The sequence below is a fragment of the Artemia sp. Qi Xiang Cuo genome, chromosome 16, assembly GCF_049724085.1.
Source record: "Artemia sp. Qi Xiang Cuo chromosome 16, ASM4972408v1, whole genome shotgun sequence".
Classification (NCBI taxonomy): Eukaryota; Metazoa; Arthropoda; class Branchiopoda; order Anostraca; family Artemiidae; genus Artemia; species Artemia sp. Qi Xiang Cuo.
This window is the reverse complement of record NC_142809.1, coordinates 43909593-43932252: the sequence shown is the minus strand read 5'-3', so window position 1 is coordinate 43932252 and position 22660 is coordinate 43909593. Positions and strand designations below refer to the sequence as shown.

At 35.2% G+C, this 22660-nt stretch overlaps 1 protein-coding gene across 4 annotated transcripts in view; it reads right to left on the bottom strand.

Annotated features, from left to right (window-relative positions):
• Nucleotides 1-6562: 6562 nt before the first annotated feature.
• The window catches only part of LOC148942941 (DNA-binding protein SMUBP-2-like), a 194623-nt gene continuing 178525 nt past the window's right edge, over nt 6563-22660 (bottom strand). For all 4 annotated transcript variants that reach the window (XM_089102613.1, XM_089102614.1, XM_089102617.1 and 1 more), the window contains exons 11-12: nt 11718-12012; nt 6563-6711 (exon numbers count right to left, since the gene is read on the bottom strand). In XM_089102613.1, coding sequence (XP_088958739.1) covers nt 6689-6711; nt 11718-12012 — 318 coding nt within the window. In that variant the 3' untranslated portion in view covers nt 6563-6688. The remainder of the gene's footprint in view (nt 6712-11717; nt 12013-22660) is intronic.

Genomic DNA, 22660 nt, shown 5'->3' with positions numbered 1-22660 from the left:
ATTTAATTTCTGATCCTTTTTTAAATAATGCGTGGAAATCCGGCGCCCCCTTCATAGAAATGTCCCTTAACCCAAAGAAAAATCCTCCACGGGAAGATTCTCCCGAGTAACCCCATCCTCCAGCCCCCCCCCCACCAGAAAAAAATCCATCCTGAAAATGTCTGTATACTTCCCAATAACCAATACAATGGGCAAAGTTCATAACTTGCAGCCCTTCCCCTGGGAACTGTGGGGAATAAAGTCATCCTAAAAGATATATTTATTAGATTTTCTACTATTCTGAACAAAATGGCTGTCTCAAAATTTTTCCTTGGCTGTCTCAAAATTGTCCCAAAATTTAAATATTCCTCAGTCTTTTGAAGCACACACGTTTCAAAAACATACTTGACCACTGTCTTTACCGTGTCTTCCAATATTCTAATCTTAACTCACAGACTTATCTTCTTATTCTTCAAACCTTCCAACAGTTAAAAAACACCCTGCACCTGCGCCTTGGCTATTCTACTTTTGCATCTTCACTACGTCCACCCTCTTTACAATCAATACTAACCAAGTAACTAAAGCTATCCATTTGGTCGATTTTCTCGTTCCTTAACATAACATCTTCGCCCTCACTTATTCCTAGATTTTTCAACGATGTGTTCAAACTGCAATGATTAAAATCTGTCAATGATCTGCCTCCTTCCCCGATCTAAACGTCACACTTGTGCTAGTAAAGCGGAACATTGAAATGGTAAAAGCTTTTTTTGACAGCTGTTTGTTCCTCACTATTTAATTTACTCTGTATCATAAAATTAATTTTAGAACATTATGACACGTCCCTACTTTCTGGGACCACAACGAAAGAACAAGTAAGATGGCTAGGCCACGTTATACGGATGATCGATTGTCAGAAGCAGTTCTTTTTGGCCATCCATATGAGCGCCAATAAAAAGCATGTTGTCCGTGAATGAGGCGCGAAGAGGTCACAATAAATAATTTATAGGAAATTAGAACTTCATAAGAAAGTGGAGTGAGGCTTTGAACAGCTTAGGATGGAGGAGGAGCGTATAGAGCTGTATTGACGTCTAGCGAATAGGTGCTGCGATGTTCGTTTAGTGGCAGCAGTGGTACTGTTTTCTACTAGAACTATTTGTTTTTGCCTTTGAACAGGTTCAAAATTCAAATTGAAAAACTGTTCTTCTATCTTTTCTAATTTAAAAAAAATCTGCCCTAGTTCTTCACGCTGATTTTTCAGTCAGAAAAATATTGTTTGAAATTTGTACATATCCCAACACAACAAGCTACCCACAGGATACATTATTGATGCTATTGTCATACTTGTTCTAGTCTACAGTTATTGCTACAACGTTGTTCAAATGCTACTCAGAGTTAAAACGTAAACACAAAGCAAAGTGTCATTTGCTATCTCAATTGGGTTTGGTTAGTTCTAATTTGTCCCTGTCGATCTCATTATAACTATACCACATCAAATTCCCACTTATCCCGCTCAACTAAATTATACGAGCTACACTACATGAAACCATTGTAATCACTATAACACGATTTCAACACTATAGCGACATGGGCCATGGTTTACAAAAAGGACAATAGAACAAATCCATAAAAGAACCTGACAAAATTCACAAATTCCTCCTCCATTAAACATACTCCTATCATTAAACACACACTATACAAACTCTACGCCCCTTATCCTGCTGACTCTCCACTCTCCAAAGAACACCTTTTGAGATGAATCATCACACAGTCTTCCTCACCTGCCAAATTCCCAGTAGATAATTATTCTTCTAAATTTTCACATTCATTCCTTTCCTCCTACCGTCATCTCAAAACAATCATCCCCCAAGTCTTTCAACTCCTTATAATTAGACACAAAGTGCTCTACATCATCATTATCCACACACATCGAACCAAAATATGGACTGATCCGTAGCCCAAACCTTCCAAAATGATTCCTTATTTCTGAAAGCGGCGTAAAAATTATCCCTTACTCAAATAACTAGCGTCAAACCCTTCCCTGAAGCCCCACTTTAAGATAATATTCTCCTCCATATCTCCTTCACTTGGACCCAACACCGAGTGACACTACCGTGGTCCAGCCCTCTGCCTTAATTTTGTTCCATGCTCTTTTTGTTTCTTTTTTTAAACCCTTAAACCCTATAATTTTTTCTATATTCTTCTTTTATTATTATTATTTTCCCCCTTTTTTCAACACCACATCCTTGCCCACCAAGAAACACAAACTATTCTCTTTGATCGCATCCTCAATTTTCTTACACTTGATAATCCTTATCCTTTTCCATTCTGTTTCCACACGATTTATAACATCATAATCTTCCTTCTGCTTTTCTTTTCGCTACCACGAGTAATAACCAAAAAAGCGATACTATTTACACTATTGTCCTTGTAGAGGCCTCATCATCTACTTTTAGGTACACAGCTATCTCTAAATTAATTACATCTTTTTTACCTGTAACACTTGCCAATAAATTCCTCAGTCCTGCTACATTTGTTTCTTGTTTTACACATTCTAACATTACGTGATATTGCGTTTCTAGTTTTTTCTCGAATAGCTTACAATTTCCATTGCTACCACTCATATTCATCTTTACTTTCGACTATTCTGTGGGTAACAAATTATGCATAAAGAAAAACATATGTTCTTTAACCTTTGTTCCATGCTCTTAAGGCACTGTTTTGGCTCCCCTAAGGCTCCCCTAACCTTAAAACTTCGATTCTCCTCTTTTACCTATTCCGGAAAGTAGAGTTACTTTCAAATGGCACTGCCAGTAAAAAAAAAAAGTTTTTATGTAAAAGCTTAGTAACTGTGTTATCAGTTTGGAAAATAAATAATATATACTATATATACTATATATAGTAGTAATGTAATATATACATTACTACTAAGTGCGGCATCAATTAGCATCTTAGTGTGGAAAGACCCGACAAGCATTTAGCAAACCTTTAAATCTAGAGCTAAAAATTTTCTTTCTTTTAACAACACAATAAATCTTACAGGAGACCCTAAAAACAGAAATTCTATTTCGAGTTTTTCAACTGTTATTACCAAGTAGTTTACTGTAAAAGAAAACTTGCTCAGGCATACGGAATTTTGATACCAGAAGCTGCAATTTCTCAATTATTTTTGAGAGTGAGAAAAAAACAAAATAATTCATTTTAGAAAAAATGAGAATTCTGAATATATCAGGAATCGTACAAGATAGGAGAAAACGGATTCAACCACTCAATAGACAAAACAATGACACCAATTAAAAGGAAGAGGGGTGCAAATACCCCCCCCCCCACAGATTTTGAAAAATACTATTTTTTTTGGTATTTTCAATGAACAAAAAAGAACACAAATACCCACCCACCCCCACCCCCTGATGTCGTTTTAGCCTTTTTTTGTACCTCCATTAAACAAATGATGAAATATCTTGGCCCTACCCCCTCCCTTTATTTCTGTGAATAAATAAAGTGATACCGTGACTGAATGAAGTGACTACTAACCCTGACAGCAAGATTTATTTGAGGAACTTGGAGTGAATATTTCTTTACATTTTGTTCTAAGAAATTTCCGATTATTGATGATAGTGAAGAAACGAAGAGATTCATCCTGCTTAATCTGCAAGTGGCACTGATCTTGTGCAGGGTTCATGAAAAATCTTTACAAGATATATGGTGAGGCTTCATTGATGGCACTGATCTTCTGCAGTCTTGAGTCCACAAGCATTTTCCAAATACTTTCATTAGTCGATTTTGATTGTATATAATTGCTATTGTTTAATTATCAGTGTCATAAATAGATTGTAATCATGGTTGCAACAATAGCTGCAACCTAGTAAAGAGCGAACCGCAGCCCATAGTAACCAAAAGTTAAAAAGCGCATCTTGAAAGTGAGAAAGAATTGCCATTTAACAGTGATTCAGGAATGGTAACTATTATTTCGGCTCACCTTAAAAGTAAAAGCTTATTGCGAAAAGAAATTAATGGTAATTTCGAAAAAAACCTGAAACCCCTCGAAAATGGCGTCAGATCGAAACAAAAATAAACCGTTGGAATCAGCATGGTTGAAAAATTTGAATTAGGGAATTACAGTCCCTCACCTTGAACAGCAAGGAGAATCACTTTTTTGCATCGGTAGCACTGATGTGTCTCCTTTTTTTTCTATTTTCTAGGGCTAGCGGGTTACCAGAACATCGTAGAGAGGTCTTTAATTGTTCATTTAAAAGCTATTTTTTATATCTACGTGCTTTTTTGTAAATTTCACCATCTGCAAGTGCCATATGGTACTAAAAAGGCACTTTTGGTGCTATATTTCAAGTAGAAAAGCTGGGGCTAGTGGGCTACGAGAACTTCTTAATGGGAAAATAATGTTTAATGGATGATTTGAAACTCATTGCTCATATCTACGTGTTATTTTTGTCAATTCTACCATCCTTAAGTGCCATATACCACTAAAAGTGGCACTTTCGATGCTACTTCTTAAGTGGGAAAGCTTGGAACTATAAATTGGTACCATAATAATTATGGTCCAAAACCTTTAAGAGGAGGCTTACAAGAACCCCTACCGTATACTACCCCTCCAAGCCCCCTTGGTAAGTTTTATAAATCGTCTGCTCACCAGCAGGCTGCTGCAAAATTAGCAGGGTTAGCGAGTTACCAGAATATCTTAGAGAGATGTTTAATGGCTCATTCGAACGAAAATTAAAATTGCTAGTACCCTTTTTGAGTGACCAAAACGATTGGGGCAGATGGCCCCCCTTCCTCTGCACCTCCTTCCCCCCAAAGTCATCCGAACAAAATTTTGAGCAAGCCATTTTGTTCAACATAGTTCAAGGTCTAATAAGTATGCTTTTGGTGATGATATGACCCTCCATAGTCCATGGGGAAAGGACTGTGCGCGGTATTGGTATCGCACGTATCGGGATCGGGCGTAATGGTATCACGCGTATCGATATTGAGCGTATCTGTATTGAGTGTTTTTTTAATCATGGTTTTGTACCTTCTATATGATTTCTTATTAAAAACGGGCAAATATAATTTAAAAAAAAAACAAAGTTTTTCTGAGGGATGTAAAGAGCGACGTTGAAACTTCAAACGAACAAAAATTATTGCTTCACAGCCTATCTAACATATATCGATAAAAATAATGCAGATAAACCACATGGTGATAGTTCCCTATGTTTGTAGGATTATAAAAAACTAGCGCTTTACTGAAAACACAGAAGTCAACTACAAAAAACGAGAATATTGATTTAGGAGCTAAAAGTAAGTACGTAGCCTCACAACAACAAACTAACCTATAACGCTTTTCATAGCCTTACACAAGCTGTGTTATCAGTAACTTTCAATATACACTTAAAATTATCTTAAAAACTTAGGCATAAAAAAAACATCATTTTAATAAGTGCAAAGTCATTAAACAGCATACAAAAATAATGGATTGATTTATCGGGTGTTCGTTTTGAGTTTCATTTATTTATTGATGCTGATTTGTGGTAGTTTCACGCTTGGTAGATTGTTTGATTTTATTTTTGCTCATTTTTTGTTTAATGGAGTTCTTTACTTTTCTTTGAAAAACTTATTTTGTGGAAAAAGTTCTTTTAATTAATTTTCTGACAAACTTAGGCATAACAATCGTATGTTTAGATTCATTAAACAGCATACAAAATAATGGATTGATTTATCAGGTAACATCTTGGTCTCGCCTAGTATTACTCGAGACGAACAACAAATAAACCCTGATATGAACTCTGGAAATCCGGTAATTTTTCTCTTTACAACAGAGAATTTCAAGTTATGATACAGAATCTAAAGCGAGTCTGTAGTCCTAATACGATCAAGATTGCTTCACTTTGAACTTGTCTACAAAATAAGCATGAGATTTCCTTTTCAGATCCTAAACGATAGTCAATCATTGGTCTGAGCTAATTGTGCACAAGTGACGCCAAATTAAAGGAAAAAAAGCAACAATCCTAAAATGCTTTATTTTTATACCGTTAAAAGTGTCCATAAATGGTTTGCTTTTACTGTACCAAAACTCTTATATTGTTTTGTGTTTTCAGTAAAGCGCTAGTTTTCTATAATCCTGCAAACATTGGGAACTATCACCAGCTGTTTCATGCGCACTAGTTTTATCGACATCTGTTAGATACGCTGTGAAGTAATAATTTTTGTTCGTTTCAACTTCGCTCTTTACTTCCCTTAGAAAACTTTTTTTTTAGCTAATATAAGGAGAATCAAGGATTTTAGTCGATTGATCTGAAAAAGCACTTAAGTGCCTGAAGCTGCAGCATTATTATTTATAATCTGTGATTAAAAATATGTGATTATAAGAAATTTGTGCCAAAAATCTTTCTCGAGCCGTAAATTGGTCATAAAATGCAGGTAAAAAGACTGTTTCTTCTAAAAACTAAGACATTTTTCTCCGACTCGTAAATTGCAGGTAAAAATACAGAAAAAAAACTTCCCCCCCCCCTAAAAATTTTTTTTTCGTAAAATTAAAACTCTTTTAAAATTCTCTTCTGTTGGTAAAATTCTTGTAAAAATTTGAACAAGGTAGGAACATGACTTGTTTTATTCAAGACTTCAAAAAGTGCTCACATTTCAAGACAAGGTCTAAAGTGCAAGTATTCCTGGTTGGATATCAAACAGCACTGACAGATTTTTAGACATCTTTTACTCTTCAGCTACTGGGAAGCGACGTTCCTGAAAGTTAAAAAGAAAAATTGTGACAACAGAAATGGTGGCTTGGTAAAATCCTGGTAAGGATTTGATAATACTTTTGTTAATTTGGTGATAAATGCTAAACTGCAACAACAGGAATGGTGGCTTACGTTTGGTAATAAAAATTTAACAACAGAAATGATAGCTTGGTAAAACTCTAGTAAAGTTTTGGTAACTATTTTGTTGATTTAGTGATAAATGGTAAGTTATAACAACAGGAATAGTAGGTTATTGGTAACTTGTCAATAGTTTGAAAAGTTGTTGGTAGTTTTGTTATGGTTGGTAGCTTATTAGAGCCAATCTCTTACGCAAAGTAAATCTGTTTTTCCAAAAAACCGTGAAAAACGAGTTAGAAAGACTTTACGTTTGTATCTCAGAATTGGTTATAGCTAGAGCGTTGATTTTCTGACCATGTAACCAACTTTTGTTGAGCAAATCAGCAACTTTTGGCAAAACGGATCATGGTGTACGTGATTCAGCAAGACAGCTTTAAAGAATATGCGATTTGTCAAAGAGGAATGGCAAAATACAGGCAGTTAGAGCCATCTTACAGCAATGTCAATTAGATCATTCGAAAGACAATTATTTCTTACACAAGATAGCGTTTGTAACTCAGTTTCGCAAAAATTTTCATTTTCGGCGCAGCCGCTTTCAGGCGACGGTGTTTCAAGGTATTTTATGGCCTTGATTTTATGGCCTGATAAAAAATTCACAGATAAAGCTTAAATAAGTTCGTCATAAAGAGGATTTGAGAAAAAGTCATCTCTATTTAGTTTTCTATTATACTAACCAATCACCATTGATCCTCAGTAATATAATAATATAATATAGCATTTCCCATATAATAATTGAATGTCTGTAAATTTTAGTGTATAAGAAGAGATATACGCCATCTATCTCTATCCAGTGCCAGATTTGCATGCGTTATCTTTATCGTCAATATAAAAAACCGCAAATATTTACCTTTAGGCTAAATATTCTCGTTTGCTAGGTTGAATAATTATCATTATTTTCAATGTCCTTCTTTATGAAAATAGCCTTGTAATACACCATATTTATTTATTGTAGGATACATAACAATTAAAATTCCTTGGTTCTACATTCAAAATAAAAATTTGCTTATTTTGTGTAAATATACTTGTTGGATTATGGAAGTGTCTATGAAAATAACCTTGTGATACACCAATTTTTTCTTATCGTAGGATAAATTAATCCTCAAATTCCAATTTCTACATTTGGTAACATTTTCTTCATTTATAGTTAAACTAGGTAAAAAAGGTCACTTTGCAGTCCTTTTGGCTTGCGAAAGACGGGTTCGTCGGCTTTTTGTCACCTCCCTCTGATCATTCGCGCCCCCAGCCCTTGTGGCTGGCAATCGTTTTGCTTAGGCAATCGTTCAGCATTCTACTTGACCTTAATCTAAAAAAAAACGTATATAGGCCAAGTTTGAGCGATAAACAAAGCATTGATTCGGAATAAAACCAAAAAATTAAAAGTATGCCATGTACAGATACAATTACTTTATAATTTTTCTCTTTACTTCCAAGTTAAAAATGATTAAAATATATCTGTTTATTCAAGAGATGATGACAGGTTATACGTAAAATTGACAAATTTTGGAAATTCTTATTCACAATCCCCCCCCCCTTTTAATCGAATACTTTACATCCATCTGCACCCGCATTTTAGCCTTTGATTGGTGTTTTACTCCGCAAATACAACTTTTACTTAAAATGAATACATTTTCAATATCATATTTTTACGGACAGAAAAACGCCTGACATCGAGCATTGACATAACGATTAAGAGTCTGATGCTCTATCAACTGAGAAATTCGGGCTTATTTAGTTGGTTATACAGCTTTGGTTCAATTATATATTAAAATAACGGGTTTACTACAGATGGGTTTTATTTATAAAGTTTACAGACATATCCAATTACACAGGCAAATAATTGTTTTGATAAATGAATCAATAATTGTTTTGATACAGACAAATAATTGTTTCGATCCAGACAAATAATTAACAACAAAAGCACGAAGAACAAGAGGGAAATCTTTTTGCAAGACAGTGGAGATAATTTGAATGAATATTTCGGCCCCATGTCCAAGGGCCATCCTCAGCAAGACAAAAATATATAAAAGAAAAAAGACTCACAGCAAAATGCGACCAATAAAACCAAAAATTAGAATTTTTCAAAGCAGTCTTAGCATCCTTACTTCAGCGAAGTTCAGCCAGAACTGATAAAAAGTAAGGGTAAAACAAGGCGATTCAATGAGATGAAAGAAAAATAATTTAAAAACACGTTCTTATTGCTAATCCAGCCTTTTTGGCAGCTAACCTCAAAGGTCTTTTTGTGACCGGTTCTGTGTTAATGTCTATTGGTTTTTTTAAATATTTTGTAAGATCATTTTTAATTAAATTTGTGAATAGAGCATTTAGTCTATATTCCCCCAAGTCCCTGTTTAAGGGATTTGTGTATAGAGCTAAATGGTCTATACACAAATTGTACAAAAATTAAATCCTCTAAAACATTCAAAATGACTATAAGAATTAAAATGACTTGATTATAACTTCATTATGACAAATAAACAATTAAATACGTGTAGTTGTTTAGTTTTAGCATAAAAGAAGATTTAGTATAAAACTATAATTTAGTTTAGTCTAAAAATAAAACTATAAAATAAGTCACTTATTGGAACTAGAAAAAGTTAAACAAGCTTAATTATCAGTTATTTAAACTTTGAGTTTGGTTAGCGATATATAGATCTATATTATTTTTTTTTTAGGTAGAGACTATTATTTTTGCAAATAAGGCTAAGTATGCAGGCAGAATATTATTTTTGCAAACAGGGCTAAGTTTGCATGCCTAATATAGGGCAGTTAAAAATATATTTCTACAAATATACTTACTATGGCTTTTTCACGAAATTGGCACTTTTATCTTCAGTCCCATCTAAAAAAAGTTAACAAAAGGGACAAAACAAAACATTTCTATTGAAGTTTTTATAATTAACTGTGATTTTGCTGGTATCCAAGGCCGGATCCAGGGGCTGGGTGGAAGTTTTGACCCCCCCCCCCCCGAAGTGTATGTCTGACTCGTAAAACGTAAAAACAATGCATATAAACGAATTTTGATGTATTATTTAGTCTTTTGTGTACTCCCCCCCCCCTGGATCAAAATCTAGGATACGGCCCTCTTGGTAACGCTGAATAGTTTTGGCTGTTGTTTCTTTTGTTGTTCTCCCAGATAGAATATTTTTGGTAATTTCATTAGCCTATTCATTTTATTTTATAAAGTGATCAGTTGTTTTGAAATCCCAAGAGATTTTCAATGGTTAAGCTATGAACGTGCAACTTCTCTCCCAGCTGCGGGTATGTCCTCGCAGCATAAATGATGCCACAGGATGAATTGATTCTAAAAACAACATCCTTGACGCTTTTCCCCTAGCCAGAATAGAATGAATTCCAAAATTTATTTTTGGTTTTGAGTAAAACACTACAATTTTGCTTTCGCAGAATTTTGCCTAGTTTATTGCAAAGTGTAGAAAAAGTATGGCGGGACACCAAAACTAGTTTTTTTTTTTAAGTATAACCTCGATTATTCCACGCAACAGCAATCATTTTCCAAGCTTTAGTAATGAATGAATTAATATTTATTAGTCAAAAATTAATCTATTAATTTATTTTTAGTCAAAAATTAATTATTACGAGTTGAAGCATTTTGACTAGCGTTCTTTTGGTCAAGTTGAAAACAACTTAGTGGTTTCATCATCACATCCAATTAATGATAAAGTAATTTTTTAATGAATTTTCAAATTTTATAAAGCAAGGTCACATATAAAAGTACTATCATAAACATTTTATCTAAACCAAAATAACCGTTTATTGAATAACGGCGTCCATGTTTGCTGTTGTACAAGAACAGCAGACCATCATCATCATAAATATCTTCAAGGCATTCTTCCATTTTCTTTTTCTAACATTGCAGTATTGGTCAGTTGAACATCTGTGTTATATACCTTCTGTCTGTACAGAGTGCTAATAAACACCAGAATCGCTACCAATTGCAACACTCACAAGAATTATTAGGAGGGCAAAAAAAGTCTTTTAAAATATGTGGTTTGTTTTTCCAACTTATCCAGTGAAAATACCAAAGAAAAGGTGTTTTTCAATGACAATACCTCATTTTTCCAGTCGGTTCAGAAATATTCCTCCATGCAAAGTTTACCTTTGAAATTCCCATTTGAATTCCTGAATTGTTCCCACTTCCATTACAATATGTCTGGGAGGATTTTCTGTGGGAAAAATTCAGGGGTTTCAAATGTTTAATCGATGCATTCAGGAGAAAATCCGGGGATTTTCTGGCATGATTTGAAAAAGAGTAAGGAATTAGATAAATGAAAAAAGTTTTTTTTCTGCTTAAATTAAGGAGCAGCATTAAAACTTAAAACGAACAGTAACTATTCCGTATATGAGGAAGGCCGCCTTTTTCTCATCTCCTGCTGTTTACGCTAAAGCTTGACTTTTTACCTCCCAAAAAGAAGGGAATGATGGAAATGAATAGATATGCTAGGGTAAAAAAAAGTTTTTTGCCCCAAAAACGTCAATTTTTCTGATTTTCGCAAAGTTTTTTTTTATACATCCTTCTTCTTCAAAGGATCTCCCCCCTCTAAATTTATTTATTAACTTGTGTGCATGTGTCGGAAAAGATGAAGTGGCAACAAAGCGCTATCTATTTGATTTCACGCAAAAAATACAAGTTACTTTAGATGATAGCATTATATTTTTTTTTCACGCTTCACGTTTTCACGCAAAACAAAACATAAAGTATATTAGGTGATAGAACTACATATTATTTATCTCATGGCGATATGTTTAAGAAGGAGCTGGAAGAAAAGCATTTTTTTAAAAAGAACTAATTCCAGATCCCACACACATTAATATAAGAAGGAAGAAACAGAAAAAAGAACAACAATACTTGCTTACCATATTCAAACGCTGAGCGAACTTCACCTATATTTGTAATATGATCAATTAGCCCTTTGATGAACTTATTAGAGCCAACAGTCTCAACATCACATATAACACAAAAATGCCTTCGCGCTCTGGTTACTGCCACGTTCAACCGGCGCTCCTCAGCCAGAAATCCAACTGACCTATCGTCGTTAGAACGCACCATTGACATAACTATCGCTTCTTTTTCACGACCTTGATAACCATCAACTGAACGAACTTCAACCTCAGGATAGTCAGAAGTTAAGATGTTGCGTATCGTCTCAACCTGAAATGAAGTTGGAATTGAAAAACTATTAGAAGCTATTCAAGACATTAAAATATTATTTATAACATATACAAAAATAAATATTATTTTGAATATTTAAAGTAAATAACCAAGTAAATTCAGAGTTTAAAATAGATTCGTAAGACAAGACAAGACTTTTACAACTACATAAAAAGATTGTCGCGGTCGATAGACACAGGTATCACACAGAATACAGCACAGCCACAACAGAGAACATCAAAGACGACACAAAAGTAAATAAAATCCATTCAATTTTCGCGAAAGAGGTTGGGATTCTGAACCAAAAAGTTAGTTCATTTACGATTTTGGGAGACAAAAATGAAAACCCGAACCTTCTCTTCTGAATATTATCTTGACTACCATCAACACAAATCAAGCAATTCTACAGAAAAGGGCCGATAAAAGGTTACAGCAAAGAAGAAGCATGACCCACATTTAGAAGGGTACTATACTAGTACTAATTGCAACTCAATGCAGCACCATGTCATCAAAGGTCGACACAGCTGCACACGCTCCTCCTCTCCGAAAATCTTTAAAAAAAGCTTCATTATTTACCCCCTCCTATGAAGTTTCAATTTCCATTTAATGCTTTTTATGACCTTTTCCCACCAATTCAGAGACTGCCTGATTAATTTTGCTCCAAATGGATTACCAAAAAGAACAATCTTTGGCAAAGATTGTATACAGGATTTTTTTTCGGGGGGGGGGGAGGGGGTGAGATGTTACAAAGTTTTTTTTCCGGGGGTAGGAGTTTACAATAAAAACGGTATAAGCCTAGGAGCCCAGCCCTACATAAGGAAACATGTTAAGAAAGCAATTCTTACTTCATAATATGCAGAACAATCCTAGTTAACTCATTTTACAGCGAGAGAACCTGTATCTTCACTTCTTTCCTCCAGTTTTTCTATCATATTTCTAAATATTTGTGTCTATTCTCTAAGTCTTGAAAACCGTTTACAAACAAACACCCAAACGCAATCTAACCTAACCAAACCTAACTTAACCTAACCTATCAATATTTGTCTATTGATATGTTTTTGTGGGAAATAGTTAGATGGCACTGAGGATGTTTAATTACATATATAGAATATTTGAACACAGAAAAATGCAACAGAATCCATGTTTATTTTTTAAAGATTTGTTAAAAGAATTGTGCAACTGTGAAAGAAGGGAAAATAAATGTTCCCTCCTGCAAAGTATGTAAATTAGTATTATTCAAAATACTCTGAATTAAGAATTGTTTTATTAACTTGCTTCCTTATCTATGGCTGGGGTCCTAGGCTTATACCAAAAGAACTTCAAAAAACGTATGAAATTGGTTTTTATATTCATTTTCGTTACATTTTTACAACTACTACTGCTACTAACAACGCACCGCAGCACCAAGCTCCCTGCGGCCAACACAGCTACGCACGCTCCTCCTCCATCCCAATCTATTCAAAGCCTCCCTTTTTACACCCTCCCAAGAAGTTCCCATTTCCTTTATATCTTTCTTTATGACGTCCTCCCCAGACGAGGACGACCTGCTTTCCGCTTAGCCCTAGACGGTTGGCCAAAAAGAACAATCTTCGGCAATCTGTCATCCGTCATCCGCATAAAGTACCCTAGCCACTTCAACCTTTCTTTCATTATAGCCCTAGAGAGCGGTACTGAACCACATTTTTCGTACAGCCTATTGTTTGAAATACGGTCAGTCAGCCAGATATCCAGAACGATCCTTAAGCAATTTCTCTGGAAAACATCTAGCAAATCTTCATCCGCTTTTCGGAGCACCCATGCTTCAGAGCCATATTTGTCCACTGTCATCACTGTAGCTTCTAATAATTTAATCTTGGTTTGCAGACTTATATTCCTATTCTTCCAAACTTTTTTTAACTATGAAAATAACACCCTGAGCCTTGGCTATTCTACATTTAACATCTTCACTGCTCCCACCATCTTTACTAGTACTACCAAGGTAAGTGAAGCTGCCCAGCTGATCAATATTTTCGTTACCCAACGTCAACTTTTCATCCTCACTTATTCCTAACCTTAGTGACTTAGTTTTCTTAACATTAATTTTCAAACCTATTCTAGCACCCTGAACTCTCAAAACCTCTAAAAGTTAATTCATTTCGATCATACTTTCATCTAGGATGCTTAAATCATCAGCAAAATCTGAGTCCAGGAGACTTTTTCCTCCCCATTTGATTCCGTGGTCTCCTATGGCCTTTCCTGTGCTCCTTAAGACAAAGTCCATCAAAATAATCCACATAAAGGGGGGTAGAACACAACCCTGCTTAAATCCTGTTTTAATACAAAACCAGCTGCTACCCTTATTTCCTACCTTAGCCGCAGCAGTGTTATTCTCGTACATAGCACTAATCACTTTAATGTGTTTGTCTGGTATACCATACAAGGATAAAGCCCTTACAAAAGCTCTTCTATCAACATAATCGAACGCTTGCTCATAATCTATAAAACTAAGGACCAAAGGTGTTTGACAACTCAGGCACTTCTCAATTATGAACCTAAGAGTGAAAATTTGGTCGACACATTCTCTACCTTTTCTAAAACCGCACTTTTATTCTCTTAAAACGTTGTCTACGGCATCTCTCAGTCTAAAAAGTACCATATTACTAAGTAACTTCCTACCTACAGAGACCAGACTAATGCCTCAATAATTACCACACTCACTTTTATCACCTTTCTTATAAAGTGGCTTAATTAAGGTTTTCCTAAAGTCGTTAGGTACTTCCCCTTTTTTAAAAATCATATCCATAATGTTCAGTAACTTATTTCTAACCTCAGAGCCACTATATTTGAGAAACTCCTTTACCGCCCTATCAGCACTTGGAGCCTTATTATGTTTTAATCCTTTTAGTACTGTCGTTAATTCTTCCTCGCAAAACAAATCTTCCTTCACATCCAAGGTATCACAAACTTTTTCATTTTCCTCTATATCTTTTCCTGCAACTCTATCTCGGTTTAGCAAATTCTCAAAATGTTCTGCCCATCTATCTTTAATTCTTTCCTTATCGCTAATTGTGGCTTCATTTCTATTTTTAACTGGGTCAAGTCCGGATTGACTATTCCCTCTCAATTTATTAACATACTAGCACAATATTTTACTATTATGCCGACTAGCTGCATCTTCCATATCCTCGGCAATTTTATCATTGGCCTCCACTTCACACCTCCTTAGTTTATATTATAATGCTTTCTCCACTTTCTTTACATTCCTTTGTTTTTCATATGGTCTATTACTCAGATAATTCTTGTACAATTCCTTTCTTCTTTCTATTAAACATAAAACTTTTTCACTGATATTCTTAGCTGCAGTTCTAGCGTTCTTCCCTAAGACACCTTCAGCAACTTCACAAATTACTTTTCTAAAATTATTGCAACCATCTTCCACATTATCAAATTTTAAACTCTGAAGTTTAGTATTCAACTGCTCCTGGAAAGTTTCTCTCAAATTCTCATCCTGGAGTCTACCAACATAATAACTTCCCGGGAGGTAGTTACCCTTCCGAAATTTCAGCTTTGAATTAACCCTTGACACTACTAGATGGTGATCTTTACATTTAACATCAATAACACCTCTCCTTTATACCCTAGTATCCTGTATTGATCCTGCCAGTCTTCGGTTTACTATAACATAATCAATAAGGTTTGCTGTCTTACCATCACGTGAATACCATGTTAACTTATGAGCCATTTTACGACCAAACACCGTATTGGTTATAACTAGATTGTTATACCTACAAAATTCTGTATCCATTACTGTTTTCTTTTCCTACACCAAATTTATCTAGGCTAGGATACCATCTATCCCTATTTCTACCGACCTGGGGGTTAAAATCTAGTAAAAACATCATATTTCTACCCTGTCTATTTCCATCTTTACGAATCAGACAAACGTTTAGGGGAGAGGGTCAAACCCCTCCCCCTCTCCTAGATACGGCCTTGGTTAGCTATTTTACCGTTTCTTTCACTACAAATCTAGAAAGTGATACCGAACCTTTTTTTGGTACAGCTTATTGTTTAATATATTGTTTATACACAGTCATATTGTTTATATTGTTTATAACAGCTTATGGTCAGTCAAACGAGCATCTAAAGCCGTGATTCCCAACATGTGGTGCAGGCCCCATCGGGTGAGTCATGGCAACATTTTGGTGAATCATGGGCAGGACGAGCACCCTTTGCCTGACTCTACTTTAGGGCCTATATTTTGAAAAAAAACAAAACAACATTTTTCATGTGAATGAAGCCACATTCTTAAGCATTTAAAGAAAATTTAAAGAGCATTCTTAAGCATAATTGATAGTATTGTAATAACGACATGCACGTTATTACAAAATGGTTTATACAGACACTATTTTTTATTAGCATAAAATATGCCCAGAGGACGACCAAAAACCTCCCCCAAGAAAACGGCTTTTTAAGCTTCCTTCAGGTGAATATATGTAAAATTTTGAATAAAAAAAATTTAAATAGCACGAGGGGGGGCATCAAGATTTAAGAAATTCCTAGGTGGGGCATGGCCCAAAATTGGTTGGGGACCACTGATCTAAAGCTATCTTTAAAAGATCCCTCTGGAAAGTATTTAATATATCTTACTTAGCCTGTCAAATCACCGACGTTTTCAGAGGTATGCATGACCCGTCATTTTTATGGCTTCCAATATTCTAATCTTAATTTTGAACTTATCTTTCAAGTCTTTCAGACTTTTTTAAACTGCGAAAAAACGCACAGCGTTTTTTGACTATTCAATTTTTTCAGCAGAATTGACTATTCTACTTTTCAGCAGTTTAAGATCTTACACGCTAATAAATTAGTATTAAATCATTAAATTTAGTGTTTAATTTTGACTGAAATGTGTTAAGGAACGAGTTGAGAGTTAAGTTAGTGGTAGCAGGGTAAATGATGTTGATGTTGTATTTGTTTTTTAAACCCCTTCTGAGCTTAATGTTAATTATTATTACCTTTTTTGGACAATTTGATTGGTTATCCCTCCTCTATATCCTGCTTTCTTGGAAATATTCCGAATCTTTTAAAAATATGGACGCGAAAATGAAAATTTCATTTGGCCGCTATGAATCGTGCAGCAAGATCAAATGAAGTTAAACAAGTCTAAAAACACTAGCAATACTGACCAAACAAACCAATTCTATTTCTAACTTGAAATTATTGTCTCTGATTCGCATAGAAGGAGCTGAAGAATTTTTTTTATTAATATTTTATAGCCAACTCTTGCAAAAGAGAACATATATAAGCAATTTTCCTCCCATAGGGAGAGCTATGTAGTTAAACGAACGAAGTCCAAAATATAACGGGAAAAGTGTATTACCAGACCCAAAAACTACGAAAAAAAGTATCATTGGCAGCGCAATCGCGCTGCCTGAGTAAAGAACGATGTTGGCACAATGTATTATTTATTTTTTTCGTGGTCTTAGACCAGGGCACTTCGTATCGAAGGAGTTGTCGTAGAAACTTCGAAAAGGGCTCATTCGATTGAAAATTGGAGTGGCTAGTGCCCTTTTTAATAGTCAAAAGTTATTGGAGGGCAACTAGTCCCCCCCCCACACCCAACCTTCCCCCAAACACAACCAATCAAAATTTTGAGATAGCCATTTTGTTCAGAGTAGTTGATTTCCAGATAGAAAATGCGTTTTGAGGAGGACACTCCCCCAAAACCCTCAGGGCAAGGGTTTCAAGTTATGCCCTGAGGGCATATAATAACGATACTGGCACATTTATTTTTTTTTCCTTTAGAGCTGGGCACTTAGTATCGAAGGAGTTGTCGTAGAAACATCGAAAAGCGCTCATTCAATTGGAAATTGGAGTGGATTGTGCCCTTTTTAATAGTCAAAAGTGATTGGAAGGCGACTAACACCCCTTCCACCCCACCATTTCCCGAAACACATCCAATCAGAATTTTGAGATAGCCATTTTGTTCAGCGCAGTTGATTTCCAGATAGAAATTATGTTTTTGAGGAGGACACTCCCCCACAGCCTTCAGGGCAAGGGTTGTGAGTTATGATCTGGGGGCATATAAGGTTCTTATAGAAGACGTTATAGTAGAAACTTCAAAAAAGGCTCATTCGACTGGAATTTCAAAGGGCTAGTGACCTTCTCAATAGTCGAAAGTGATTGGAGGGCAACTAACCCCCCTCTCACGCCCTCTTTTTCCCCAAACACATGCGATCAAAATTTTGAGATAGCCATTTTATTCAACGTAGTTTTAAGTTCTAGAAATTAGGTCTTTTGAGGATGAAAACCCCCTACAGCCCTCAAGGCAAGGGTTGTAAGTTATGCCCTGGGGGCATATAAGATTTTTATAGAATGCGTTGTCGTAGAAACTTCAAAAAGGGCTCATTCGATTGGAAAGGCTAGTGCCCTTTTTAATAGTCGAAAGTGATTGGAAGGCAATTAACACCCCTTCCACGCCGACTATTTCCCCAGACATAACCAATAAAAATATTGAGATAGCCATGTTGTTCCACGCAGCTCAAAGTTCAGGAAATTATACCTTTGAGCAGGACAATCCCCCCACAGTCTTCAGGGCCAGGGTTATAAGTTATGCCCTGGAGGCATATAAGGTTTTTATTAAAATCTTTGTCGTAGAAACTTGAAAAAGGGCTCATTCGAATGGAAAATCAAAGGGATAGTGCCCTTTTTAATAGTCCAAAGTGATTTGAGGACAACTAACCCCCCTCTCATACCCACCTTTCCCCCAAACACATCGAATCAAAACTTTTAGATAGCCATTTTATTCAACGTAGTTGAAAGTTTTGGAAATTAGATCTTTAAGGACGACAACCCCTCCCCCCACAGCCCTCAGGGCAAGGGTTGTAAGTTATGCCCTGGGGGCATATAAGGTTTTTATTGAAAGCATTGTCGTAGAAACTTCAAAAGGGCTCATTCAATTGGAAATTAAAGGGCTAGTGCCTTTTTTAATAGTTGAAAGCGATTGGAGATAGACTAACACCCCTCTCACGCCCACCATTTTCCCAAACACACCCAATCAAAATTTTGAGGTATCCATTTTTTCAACATAGTTAAAAGTTCTGGAAATTAGGTCTTTTAGGATGATAACCCCCTCAGAGCCCTCAGTGCAACGGATTTAAGTTATGCCCTGGCGGCATATAAGGTTTGTATAAAAAGTTGTAGCAGAAATTTCAAAAAGGGGTCATTTGATTTGAAATTGAAATCACCCTTTTTAATAGTCGAAAGTGAGTGGGGAGTAATTAACCCCCCTCTCACGTCCACCATTTCCCTGAAAACATTTCAATCAAAGTTTAGAGATAGCCATTTTGTTCAACGTAGTTGAAAGTTCTGGAAATTATGTATTTAAGGATGACAAACCCCCCAGAGCCCCTAGGGCAAAGGTTGCATCTTATACCCTGGGGGCATATAAGGTTTTTTATTGAAAGTGTTGTCGTAGAAACTTCAAAAGGGCTCATTTGATTGGAAATTGAAAGGGCTAGTGCCATTTTTAATAGTTGAAAGTGATTGGAGAGCGACTAACGCTCCTCTCACGTTCACCATTTCCCCAAACACATCCAGTCAAAAATTTGAGATAGCCATTTTGTTTAACATAGTTGAAAGTTCTGGAAATTAGGTCTTAGAGGATGACAACCACCTTAACAGCCCTTAGGGTAAGGGTTGTAATTTATGCCCTGGGGGCATATAAGGTGTTTATAGAAAGCGTTGTCGTTTCAATAAGGGCTCATTTGATTGGAAATCGAAAGACCTAGTGCCCTTTTTAATAGTCGAAAGTGATTGGAAGGTTCGACATTTTTATAGTAAAGATCAATGTGGGTATAATGTATTATTTTTGTTGTTGTTGTTGTTTAGACCAGGGCACTTCATATCGAAGCAGTTGTCGTGGGAACTTCGAAAAGGGCTCAATTGATTGAAAATAGAAAGGGCTGATGCCCTTTTTAATAGTCGAAAGTGATTAGAGGGCAACTAATCCCCCACCCATGCCCACCCTCTCATTTTCCCATTATGTTTAAAAACAAAGTGTTGGCTTAAGATTAAATCAAAATGCACTGTGTTAATGCTAATTCCCAATAAGGCATCTCAGCAGTATCCCAAGAACGACTGAGAGTATTATGTTCAAACTTTCGGGGCTACTCCTGCTCTGAAAATTTAACCAAATCAAAGTAACGTAAGTGTATCTAAGCTATCAAAGAAAGTAAACAAATTTTTTTTGCGAATGGTATCAAGTTTTCTATTTCAGGTCAACTAGAGGAGGTATGAAACTAAATTAAACACTACTATTTGTATCCAGATTTTTAAAAGGGTATATGCTGTTAAAATAGCTGAAAATTTTCCTCCAGCATACAAATAGCAGGCCAAACTATAAAGTCTTAAAAAAAATGAAAAGAATTAAAGTATTATTTTCTTTTTCCCTGAAAAGACTATGTCAATATAAAACGAAAAGAAATTAATTAAAAAAACTTTTCCACAAGACAGGTTTTTTAAAGAAAAGTAAAGAACTTCATTAAACAAAAAATGAGCAAAAATGAAATCAAATAATCTACCAAGCGTGAAACTACCACAAATCAGCATCGATAAATAAATGAAACACAAAACGAACAGAAATTAAAATAAGTACCCGAGTCAAACTCAAAACGAGCAGAAATTAACATAAGTTGGGCTCAAAACCCCCATGCCTTCCCAAGGCCAGAACAAAATTTGCACTTTACTGAAAAAAATACAAATGAATGTGCATTGTCAGTTTAATATACATATACTGATATTTAGTAATCAAAATGTTAATATTATTTGATTTATTAAAGTTATAAAAGTAAAAACATTTATATTCTTTCAGTCACGTATCTAAATTTTAATCCGCGTAGGTAATTTCAAAGACCACATTGCCTCTCCATGACGATAAATAATAGTTCTAATAGGGTTAAATCTTCTTATTAGACAGTAAAAACAAACAAAAAAACAATGGATATTTTGATCCCATATCCAGTGACCGTCATCAGCATATATACTTCTGCAGATATGTATATCTGTTGATGGCGGTCACTGTATATGTGATTGAAATATCCAGTATCTTTTTTTATTGTTTGCGTATATAGTACAATTTAACAGATAAGGGTTATTAATTGATCATACCCAGTCTTTTCTTGAAAATTTTTGAACTTTTATTTAAGTTCTTAAAATCCATTACATGATTATATAAAGACATCTACACTTGATTTATCTAGGGAGTGGAAGAGTGTGGTTAAGTTAAAAAAAAAGCAGAAAGCTGGCAAAATACATGAAAAATAGAAGAAATTTTGGGAGAAATCTTAAAATCTAGAGATCTCAAGGAGAGGTCGGTCATTTCACATTCTCTCCTTAACCTTTTTCATTACCATAAGGTAAAGGAAAAAGCGCCGCGTTCCGCACCTTTTAATAGGACAAATAAGCAATAGAAAATTTACTACTGGTCTTCCTACAATTCTTCGATGACTTTTCTTACTTCTGATAATTTTCATAGAATTTGGCTTCATTCAATTTTATGTAATTTAATGTTTACTTAATTTCTACTAAAACCTTGAATATTTCAAAATAAATAGTCAGCAACGTCGTGCCTAAATTTGGAAGCCATAAATTTACAGTTTTATGAATGCTCATTTTTCTTATTAATTAAAATTATTAATTACTATTATTAAATATATTATATTCATTATATATTTTATTATTTCACCAGTTTAAATCCATCTGGAATGCTTTCTTGTGAAGCTCCATAAAATCCTTCTTATCGCTCACAGATTTTTACGACAGCATCAATATAACTGAGCGTCAATCCTTGAGAGGTTTGATACCGCCTACTCAAATATTGATATAATTCAAAAGCTGGGGCCTCTGAGTTCATCTCATAAACTTCAGCACCAGTTTCACCAAAAGTCGGTTTCACCAGTTTGCTGCCAATCAACAAGCTCGTGGACCGGGTATGATTTGGAGACGTCTCTACCCACGACCATGACTTCCAAATGTAATTTTTGCTTCCCCCTTCTAGATTTTCATAAATATCTTTTTAGGGGGTATTTCCGTTTGAAAATGCCTCTTTTTTTTCGGTATTTTCATTGAAAAAAAAAACCAGTAAAATTGCCCCCTACCCTTAGGTTTTGGAATAGGTATTTTTTCGAAGTCCAAACTGCCTTTCTATGACGAACAAATACAATTTTAAATAGGGATGTCCTTTTATTAGACAGTGAAAACAGACACAAAAAGCTCTGGATATTTTGACTACATACATCAGTGATCGTCATCAGCAGATACACTGCTGATGACGTTTATCTGTTGATGACAATCACTGATGTATATGGTCGAAATATCCAGAACCTTTTGTATCAGTTTTTCACTGTCTAATAAAAGGACATACCCCTATTTGAGTTTTAACTTGTTCTTTAGATTTTGATATATTTTTGGATCGCGAATCGAGCATTGTCGTGATTTCAAAGTATTTTGACGCACAACAACGAAAACCCTGCTTTGATCATTTCAACTTCATACCCATTACACTTTACTAATATTCATTCTATCGTAGTTACAATTTTTAACAGAGACCTCTCATATCTACTGAACATGAAAAATCCAAGTGACTATTATTTTCTCAAAGAAATACAGACTT